At 45.0% G+C, this 10,377-nt stretch overlaps 1 protein-coding gene across 1 annotated transcript; it reads right to left on the reverse strand.

The window, feature by feature from the left end:
• Positions 1-1,753: 1,753 nt before the first annotated feature.
• TBC1D13 (TBC1 domain family, member 13) lies at positions 1,754-10,373 on the reverse strand (the record flags this gene model as incomplete). Its single annotated transcript, XM_010294566.1, has 11 exons — positions 1,754-2,194; positions 2,908-2,965; positions 3,196-3,356; positions 4,883-5,046; positions 5,724-5,931; positions 6,938-7,097; positions 7,249-7,331; positions 8,710-8,809; positions 9,105-9,166; positions 9,638-9,678; positions 10,313-10,373. Coding segments are annotated over 11 exons (1,164 nt in total), but the record flags the coding sequence as incomplete, so codon positions are not given.
• Positions 10,374-10,377: the final 4 nt, after the last annotated feature.

A 10,377-nucleotide genomic window follows, 5' to 3' on the forward strand; every position in this document is an offset into this window, starting at 1 on the left:
AATGCGAGAGCACTACAGCAGTATTTAGAGCACTTCTGAGGCACAAGTGTTCAGAGGAGGCCCAATTCTGCCTAAGAGTTTGACCCTCCAGTTCTACATTTGTGCCTACCACCTAGCTGTTTGGCCACACGAGATCTGACTACTCTCTAGTGCAGGGTACCTAAGAACTGAGATCATGAGACCACCTGGAATAGCTCAGTGACAGAAGGCAGGAAGAACATCCATCTAGGGGTTAGAGCAGACAGGATGCTCCATCATACAGCTGTCCTGGTCTATTGGTTAAGTGTTTCCTGGAGGAAAAACTCTACCTTCTAGAAAGGATTGCAGCTGAGAAGGATACTGTTAGCCACAAGTATTAATTACAGATTGTTTTAAGTCTTTAGTTGCTTATACTCCACCACAGCAGCAACACCTGGCTGCACCAGTATCACTCAAGCATCTTCTGAAGAGGCAGAGATTGCTTGGGATTGCCAATAAGAACATAGGTGCATGCATCAACCTGTCCTCTGGTCTCCCCACCCACCCTTGCAAGAATTCAGTAGCCTGTAAAGAACTGGCCTTCAGTGAAGGAAATAACGTTAGTAAAAAAGCTGAAGGCTGACAACATCCCTCCTGCTAGGGTGACTCTAGGCCATCAGCAGCTTAAGCAGATCTTACAAAGATGACTGATCTTTAACAAATCAGTACCCATAAATACCAAAAACTGCAGTGTCAAACAGCTATGCAGAGGTGAGCCAGCACAGCACAGAAAGAAAAGGAAAAAGCATGTTGCATTAGTGTTCACTCAAGATCTTCTGCACAACCCAAGCACCTGGGTGCTGGCACTTTCTCCCTCTGAGAATTATGGTTTCTGATAAGCTTGATGCTGCCGGCAGGTTAGCAGTTCTCTCCGTAGCGTGATTTAGTCAATGTTCACCTGAGCCTGCCCCACTGTATTTGAAATGCCGCAGTTTCCCTCTCAGGATGGAGAAGTGTCCAACTCAGGGCTGTGACTCCAACAGGACTGGTACACAGAAAAGTGGATCAGCCCCAGCAGTCAGCTCATGACAAATGCTTGTATGCCCACTGGATTACACCAGAAAGACTCTTACTTGTAAGTCAGACCTGTACCATGTATCTTCCTGGCAAGAAGTACTATGAGACAATATCAAGGTTACTGTGACCAGAGCTTATGCAGGGTAATATTATGCAAGCCACTGAGGCAGAAAACCCCGGTGCCATGCCTGTATAAGCCCCTCAATACAGCTGTCTTAATTGCATATGACTAGATGCCTGTTTCTTGTATTTCAGAATCCTGATTGTAGCTGGATATGCTCCAGTTCAGAGACAGCGTGAGGCCTCCCTGCAGCAAAAAGCTCCTGCTCTAAGGCTGTGCATAATAAGGCTTGACTTCAAACTACACTTCACTTGATTAAAACCACCAGAGTCTTGCTTTCAAGGAGACCTTGTTGATAAGGCGATTCTGGATTCAGGCAGTTTCAGTGCACAAAGCCACCAGCTGTAATCATGTCCTCCCATCTCAGCTTCTCAAAGGGGTCCAAACTGCCAGATGTCAGTTGGTCAATCGCCAGAAACCGATGCAGTCGTCGTCTTTGCACACCCCAGGGATGGCCAAGTGCAGACACAAGGAAGAAGAATCCAGAAGCTACTTGAATGGCAGGATGCATGACTTCATTGGGATACATTCCATTCAGAGGAGGAAGATCCTTCTATATTCACCCACCAAAATCCACTGGACTCAGCCCATCCCTTCCCCATCAGGAGTTACTCCATGTGAGCTACTTCTGTGATGCACGAGTCCATCCTTTCAGGGATATCCAGACAGATCCTTTCTTTCTCCCCAAACTTAAAGTCATTAAAAAAGATACAAAGAACTGCTTTTGGCAGCACAGAGGCATTTGAGATTTGAAAAAATCTGGAGTGCAGGACCCAAGTAGATGGGGAAGTAATCAGTCCTTGACCTAATAAATAGAGTAGAAGGAAGTCTTCAAAGTGGCCAGTAGCCCAAACACAAAACCTGAAGTCCTGCAGAGACCACTAGGAGCTTTAATGCACCACACTGCATGGGGGCATCTCCTGGGATCTGCTGCCATACAGTTTCTCTGACACCTTTTGTTAGGCTCATAGATTATTTGGAATCTTGAAGTTCCTTTGCCTTCTTCAAAATCAGGTGAACATCAGAGATAGGATAATCCTGTGTCAATGAAACAAAGCAACATAAGTGACCATCTAGGATTTCTTGCCCACATTGTTCTACCTAAGCAGGGCAAACTTTGACAACCGCATTCTTAGCCTATAATAGCATGCTGCCATATTCAGTTACTCCCTTAACAGCTAACAGTTTCCTGTTTTGTAACTGATCAAGCCTCAATACCCTTCAAGAAGTCTTTTTTTTTTTTATTTGTCCTCCAAGGGTACAGTAAGCTGGCCTGCTACAAGGGCTATCTTCATGCCAGAAAGCCTTATCAAAGCCAGTATCTTGCACAGCCCAAAACAGGAACTGGCAGAATCAGAGATATCCTACTGTTCAGTGCAGGCGTTTTCAACCTTGGGCTCTCACAGATCTCAGAACTAAACAAAAGCCTCTGGCCAATATAATTTCTCACTGTTACATAAGGTTTTACACCTTTGCTGGAAAATACCAGATTTTTTGCAAACCAAAAGATGTTAAAACACCTGTAGTCTATGACAATTTCTCTGCAGGCTAGAATGTGTGCACAAGCAAGAGATTCACACTTCCAGTAATGAGCATGCTGTAAGATCCCTTAAGGGTTTTCTGCATGCAAACGTTAGAAATCTAGTACTTCTCTTCAGACACGTGTACTCTCTCTCATACAATCACCCTCTCTCACAGTACTCTTAAGACTTTTCAAATTGCTCCCTATGCCCATTATATTTAATCCTTACCTGTAGCAGCCTCATGTTCAGAGTGAAGTCTCCTTCCAGCAACTGATCCCGGATTAGTCTGAAAGATGGAAATTATTCCAGCTACTTTTGACTCTTATAGAGGAATTTCAAAAACCGACTACACTGTGCCCTTACAGAGGCTTTAGAAAACACTTTTGCTATGATTGTAACAACTGACTATAACCTATTCACCAGATGCCTTAACGCATGCCTACAGAAGACATCTGGATCCATGGATTTAGGCAAAGGAGGGAAAGAGAAGAGCAGGAAGGCTACCTCTGTACTTACGTCAACATGGCACAACAGACGAGCAGAAGAAAATCAAAGCGCTTATCATCAGCAAAGAGGGAGTCCCAGATACGGATCACATCTGGCAGCAGGAACTCTTGGGACAAGAGCAGTGTCAGCCAGCGGAAGGCAAAGAACTGGGGTTTGATGTTCTGTTCTTGCTGTCAGACATGCACCAGGCAAAGAATGAATACGTGCTCTTGGCCAATTCCCTACAAGTAAGAGATGCACCCCATGTTTCCATCCCCATCTCCACCCTGATATAGCTCCAAGCTGCCAACTCATACTGCAAAAGCAGCAAACCCACTGTCTCCTTTAAAGACTGTCACATTCAAACTAGACCTAAAGAGATTTTTAGTGCAGCCATGCTCCACAGCTACAGAAAAGCCAGAAAATGCTCTTCTGTCCACAACATGGAATAAAGCAAGCTTTTCTTCCTAAAGGCACTATTTGCGTTAGTTCCGTTAAACTTGCCAAGTAAAATGCTGTTCAAATGGGAACGTTAAAATTATCTGCAAAGCTGCAGCCCTCCCCCTCTAGCAGAGGCACTGTTTTGTCAGGATTTCCTCTCCCTTCCAGAAGCCCTGTATTTATCAAAAGGTTTATTATTCACAAAAAGAAACAAAGATGGAACAGAGCTCACACTGATGGTCAGTAAAACATACTCCAAGCACTGAAGCTTTCTTGTTTTGTGCTGTTAAATCCAAGGGACCATAAGTTTAATCAAGGTCAAGTGAGTTCAGGATCCTGCTGATATCCTTAAGGACCAGCTGCTGCATGGCCAGGACCATTTCCTGCCAGCCAAACAGTAAGCAGTTTATTTTCTCTCCACTGAATCAGCCACCAGCCAACACTGTGGGTTGTGTCACTGTGCTGACAAACCATCTTTTATATTATAAAAGAAATATATCCTGGTTTTTCCAAATGCCAAAAAAATCTCAGTGTGATTTGGTGAAAGTTGGAGTAACAACAACAGCTTTCCCGTCCAAATTCTCCTTGGACTTTCACACCAAATGGACTGTAAGACCTGAAGATGTTTTCAACAAAAGCCACCTTCTACATGTTCTACAAAACTTACACCAACCCAAGGCACTCTGAGACCTTTGGATGAAGGGGAATGATAGAATTAGGTGGGTGGGATGGTCCAGCTTGCTGGATTTCAGTTTACTTCTGGAATGATCTCCATGCAGTTTAAGTTAGTGCTATCGGGGCAGCCAATGACAATAGAAGCGTGTGCATGGAGGGGAGGCTGGTTTTTTTGTTCTTAAAAGACAGAGACACAATTCCTGTAACCTCAAATGCCAAGGAACTCTACAACAAAATTCATGTTTTGCCTGATGACTAGAAGAGAGTAAACACTCCAGCTACAAATAGGCCTCAACCCAGGTGACCAGGGATCATGGCCAAGTCACTTCGGACTCACAGTTGGCAGCTTTGCAACAACTATTGTTTGCTTTCAGTGAGGCAGGGGAGGAAAGCCTTGCTGTGTCAGCTTGCTCTAAGATTACTCCAAGGAGAGGTTGTTTCAGCTCACAGATAAGACAGACTCTATGCCCTTCGTACACACTCTCAATATCTCTGTTCAAGCACTGTAACAGTTTAACAAAACTGGTTGACATTTAAACACACTATTAAGCTCCACTCCTCGCGTTCCAACTGAGACTCAGAGAAACACCTAGCTCCTCACCAGTTTCAAATACAGCTCCACATCTTTTTCCTTCAGGGTGGAGTAGACCTTCTCCATTTTGTAGGTAATACCACACTGAGAATCATCCAGGCTTTTAATGAAGTTGTCCCGAATTTCAGCCATTAGATTGGTAAAGCAGAAAAACGTGTCAGCCTCAGCATGTTCTGAAACAAAAAAAGATGATGGGGGAATAGAGGAAGCATCACTGACAGAAGCACAGAGACTTAGAACTGTTCTTACTCCATTATTGCTCTGCTGGATTCAAATACGAGATCCTGCAAGATCTTGGCTTGCTTGGTCGAGGACAAGACAAGACTTTTTTTTTTTTCTTTAACACTAGAAATGTCTACAGAGCCACTGCAGATACAGATGCTGTGTGCAACACAAGGTCTTCATGACATGGGGTCACAAACCAGTTATCTAAGCCCAACAACACCATCCTCTCTCCCTGCCATCAGCACACACCCTCAGAGCTCCCATGAAGTAGAAGCAACAGGCAAAGTACTCCCATTCCATTCTTTTCTTACCAGGTATATATAGTATAAGCAAACAAGAGTTTCTTAAAGGGGTTTTAAGTTTCACAAAGTGCAACTTAGATCCGTGCAAAACAAACAAAAACCCCTCAAAAATCCTCACTTCCTATGTCCTCACCACTCACAGTCCATTCAGTTTCTATCAATTTGCTGTGGTCCCCAAAACTCCTCATCTCTTGCTGTATTTGCTTTTTGGCTCTGATCAGTCAAAACAGAGTTGTTTAAAGAGAGTCTCATTCTCAAAACAGTTCTTTATGCAGAGAGCGTGCAGTACAACAGCCATTACCGAGCGGCCAAAAGTCTCTCACCTTTCCACTCACTGTTAGGATCTGTAGCAAAGGTGTAGTAAAGAGGCCCCACGATCTCATTCATCCCCTGAACGTACGCTATCCCAGGGTTCAGCTTGGCGTAGATGAACAGGATTCGCTCCACCACTTCCCAGTGAGCTTCACAGCCATTGGGCAGAACTTCATACTCGCCCAGGGAATTAGGTGTTGTTTTAAGAGGGGAGCTCACCTGAAGAGCAAGGCAAGACTACGGCTGATTCAGGATAACCAACTGGCACAGACAGTTCTGTACATGTGACAAGCTTGGCTTTTAATACACATAGTCCCCCAAAAGATTTGGGCAGCTTATACCAAGCAGGCAGGTGTTCACATAAATCAAGACAAGCAACTCAACAACTGTAACCTCAAATCCAAGGAACTCTACAACAAAATTCATGTTTTGCCTGATGACTAGAAGAGAGTAAACACTCCAGCTACAAATAGGCCTCAACCCAGGTGACCAGGGATCATGGCCAAGTCACTTCAGATGACTTAAGACTTTTCAAATTGCTTTGAAATTTGAAAAGTTCAAATTTCAAAGTTCAAAAGACTAAGGCACTAAAGTCCTATTGCTTGCTATCTCTGAAGAACAAAGCAGTCTGTGCAGCATCAGACAATAACTTTCATTCATTGCATCACCTGATCCCATGCAGTACAAAGCCACGGCAGTTCCACGTCTTTGTTATACTAACAGTATGAGGAAAAGTATAGATCTGTTGTGGTAGCAAGTCACCTTCCCCAACAGCATGTGGCACTTGTACTATAATGCTCATGAAAAGAGACAACACACATTTCAGCAGATACCCAGGTCTTTTCCTAATTGCAGGCTTATGAGATCCCGTTCTGGAAGACTATGTAAATTCAACATCAAATTAACCCTTCAGTGTTTTGTTCACAGAAAGGCATATATCAAGCATAAAATACATCTTCCTGCAACTCCAACTTTCACCAGAAGTCAGGAAAAAATAACCCTTAGAATTAAATACACTTGTAATTCCCTAGCAACCATCAGGCACATCACCTGGTTCTACAAAGCTGTCTAGCCACCAGAATGCACAGTATCTGCTGGAGTATTTCCCCAATTCCACCATACAAGCAGAAAGAGAAAAAAAGCCCAAAATACACCTTCCCCTTGATCAGCTAATGATAATGCTAATCAGCTCATGCCCCATGGACAGTCCCCACCTAAATCTCACATTTGTAACCCCACTGCGGTTTCGTGCCACCGTCTGTGACTTGAGTGTGGTCTGCTCCACCCGCTTGCGCAGCGTCTCAAACTCATTTTGGGGGTCCAGGATTAAAAGGCAGGGGTAGTCCGTTGGGCGCTGGAAGAACGCCATGTCAGGGTACAGCCTCCTAGGATGGATACAGAAGGAAATCAGGCATAAGAAGAAGGAAGTACATGCCCCATGTTGAATGGGAGGCTCCATTTAATATTAAACTTCCTTTACAAAGTGTTAACCAAACCACTTGGGTTCAGAAACTTGAGTCATTACGCCTCACACACCTGACATCTTTGTCTATCTGGAGAAGCACTTCATTATCCTTGAAGTAAGTATTCCATCGACTGTCTGGGTTTGGATTGAGAGGCTAAAGAAATAAACAACAGAAACAGAACAAGCATGTTTCACATGTATCAAAATCCTCAGTAAATATACACCGATTTAAGATTTCTGTTGTCCCTCTCATCTGGTAGCAGCACACTCCTAGCACATCAAATTAATTTTTTTCTCTCACTAGCTACTTTTAGTGTTGTTTCTTCAGTATGCAGGAAGCGGATCAGAGCTTGTGAAACAAGTGAGCACGCAGGTTCACTTAGAGAGACAAGAACCCAACATTTCCAATCCCTTTTCACCTGTCTCTTAATGACTTTGTTCGCAAATCAGGTATCCTGTCCTGTGTCAACAAGATTCCTGATTGCAGCTCCAACCTGTACAACAGAGACAGCCTTTGTACTTAGGTGAGAGTTACCCACTCACACAGTACTTAGGCATTGTGGTTATTAGTTACAAATATCCCCCTCTATCTCAGCTCTGAGAAGGCAGATTAAATACTGCCATTGTGCCCACAAAGAAGGAAATACTATTACTATGAACAAACCATTCTATATCTGACAAGTTTTCCAATACGACAAACTGAACTCCCTCTCCACACACACACTTTCCTCTCTCCACATCAAGATCCATGCAAAGCTAACAACTAATCAAAAGAAGAAAAAAAAAACCCCCACAAACACAAGAAGCAATGTTCCAAGATGTTCAAAGATCACTGTAACCCGCCAATGCGTGGAGTGTTACAAACATGCTAGTTTTATAGCACCAAGGCCTCCAGAGATCACGGCGGTGACCGTGTGCTAGCAGAGAAGTTAATGTTCAAGACAAGTCAGGGAAGCAGTTGTATCATTTTACAGCCCTTTTTGATCAGTTACTTCATTCCTTCCTCCAACACATACACTCTTCACAGCATTTTCAGAGAAGGAAATAGCAAGGGATGCAGAAAATAGTCAAAAAAAAAAGCCAGCAGCAGACTAGAAATAAGTGAATGTCCTGCCTTCCATGCCATAGTCCAACTTGACTCTCCTGCCTCTTTTTATATCCTGTGTTCAGAATAGCCTGCTCTGACTCCATCTGTGGACATGACTTCCTAGGAGAGCGTCTCCTTGCTAGAGGTACCTCTTGTGAGCCTCTCCCTTTCCCTATGAGACCTGTAGCCTGGGCAACTAGCCCCAAAGGAGGAGAGAAGGGATATACATAGCTGAACACAGCTCTCTCCAGAACTATTGGTGCTTTGTCAATAATTCACACTGAAGGCTACCAAGACAAAAGCACCAGGCTGATACCTAGGAACCAGCCCTCTTGCTAGCAGGGAAAAGTTCTCTCAGTCGAAGAACAGCCCAGGGCTCCAGACTCCAGAAAAACAGTTCATAGCTCTCAGGAATTTTCTGGAACACAAAGGCCTAAGCACTTACGTGATCTTCTAAGGTCACATCTTCCCTTGAAACACCCAGGTTGGCTTTGGCAATCCCAGGCTGGATAATCATTTCCTTTAGGAACTGGGAATACAGATCCCTTGAGGAAGAAAAGAGGAATTGGCAATGAAGCAGAAGGTAAGTCAACATAAGCACCCCAACCGAGTTCAAACAGATCTCTCTGTACCACCCTGCTCAGCCAGAAGGCATTTGATTTTCTCTTCAGTTGTGTTCAGCTGAAGAGGCCAATCCACCAGACCCAGGAGACAGCCTACAGAACAGTGCATTCCACATAAGAACAATTCATTTTATGAAGGTACTTAATTATTTAGGGAATTATTCTCTTTCTCTGCAGATATCGTTAGAAATAAAGGCACAAGTACCAATGTCCTCACCTCTGTTTCTTCAGCAAAGAGCTCCATAAGGCTTTCTCTAAAGGGAGGTAGTTCAGAAGTATCTGTACAGAAGACAGATGCACACAAACTAGTATTTGGACAATGAGCTATTATAGCTGTAAGATGAGCAAACCAAATGCAGCAGCTAGAACTGGTGCTGTGAAAATACTGGGAGCTTTCTCCAGAAAGCCTATTACTTTGCCAAGTGAGAGTAAGGAATATTTCCAGGACTGGTTTTCAACACAGACCTATTTGTAGGACTGATCAATAGCAAACCCTAGCTTAATACTGAGGGCTGTTCTCATGCAATGAGCAGACAGACACTTTTTATCATCCAAAGTGATAGCTGTCCTGTGTCAGTAAATGCTATTGCAATTGTGCCAGTGCTGATCTCCACAAATTACTCTCAATTCTGAGTGGCTTTTGAGCTCTGGATTTTTTTTGTTTCAGTTTTAGGTGCCCCAAAATAGTATGCACTTAAGCAACCCAAAGCATCAGTCACAAGAAACAAAAGCACTACAAGCAAAACCCACCTTCCAGCACAGGCAGCGCAGCCCACCATCAAAGGGAATTCCTGTGGAACATCAGGCAGAGAAATAACTACGTTAGCCCCAGCCTCCTCACCGTGGTTTGCCAACGTCACCGAACAAACAAGCAAGGCAGCACTTTTCCTCCCCGGGGGGCAAGAAGTTTTCATAGGGTTGCTACAGGGGTTATACACAGTGCCAAACCAGCCGGTGCCTCCCACAGGTGAGGGTGCCAGCAGCAGGCTTTGCAAGTAGAAAGCTGGGGACCGTGCAGGTGATGGACAGGGCACAGCAGAAGCAAGGAAACGCAGAAGCGTCTCAGAGAGAGGGAAGGAAGGGTTTGCCTGGAAGTTTGAGGCTGTGCTCAAAGGGCAAGTGAGGACTGCTGAGGCCTGATGGAGCTTGGGCTTGAAAACGCACCCGCCAGCCTCGGGTTTCCAGCACCCACCGCGTCACAACAGCTCCAGAAGGGGATTACTTCGCGGTAGCTGAGAGGACTTCAGCCGTCGGACACCCTGGGGCCTGACACCCCGTTCCCTGCACCTTCGGGAGTCCCGAGCCCCACGGGGACAGCACCAGCCCTGGGCGACCACCGGCGAGAGCTCCCTCGGGGCTGGGGCCGTGCCCAGCGCCCTCTTCCCCAGGCCCGGGCCGGTCCCCACACCTCCCCGGGCCACTCACCGCTGAAGCAGAGGTCGCGGAGCTTGGTCAGAGCCACGGTAGGTTCGCCGAGCACCTCCTGGAAG

Source organism: Phaethon lepturus, unplaced genomic scaffold, assembly GCF_000687285.1.
Source record: "Phaethon lepturus isolate BGI_N335 unplaced genomic scaffold, ASM68728v1 scaffold36839, whole genome shotgun sequence".
Classification (NCBI taxonomy): Eukaryota; Metazoa; Chordata; class Aves; order Phaethontiformes; family Phaethontidae; genus Phaethon; species Phaethon lepturus.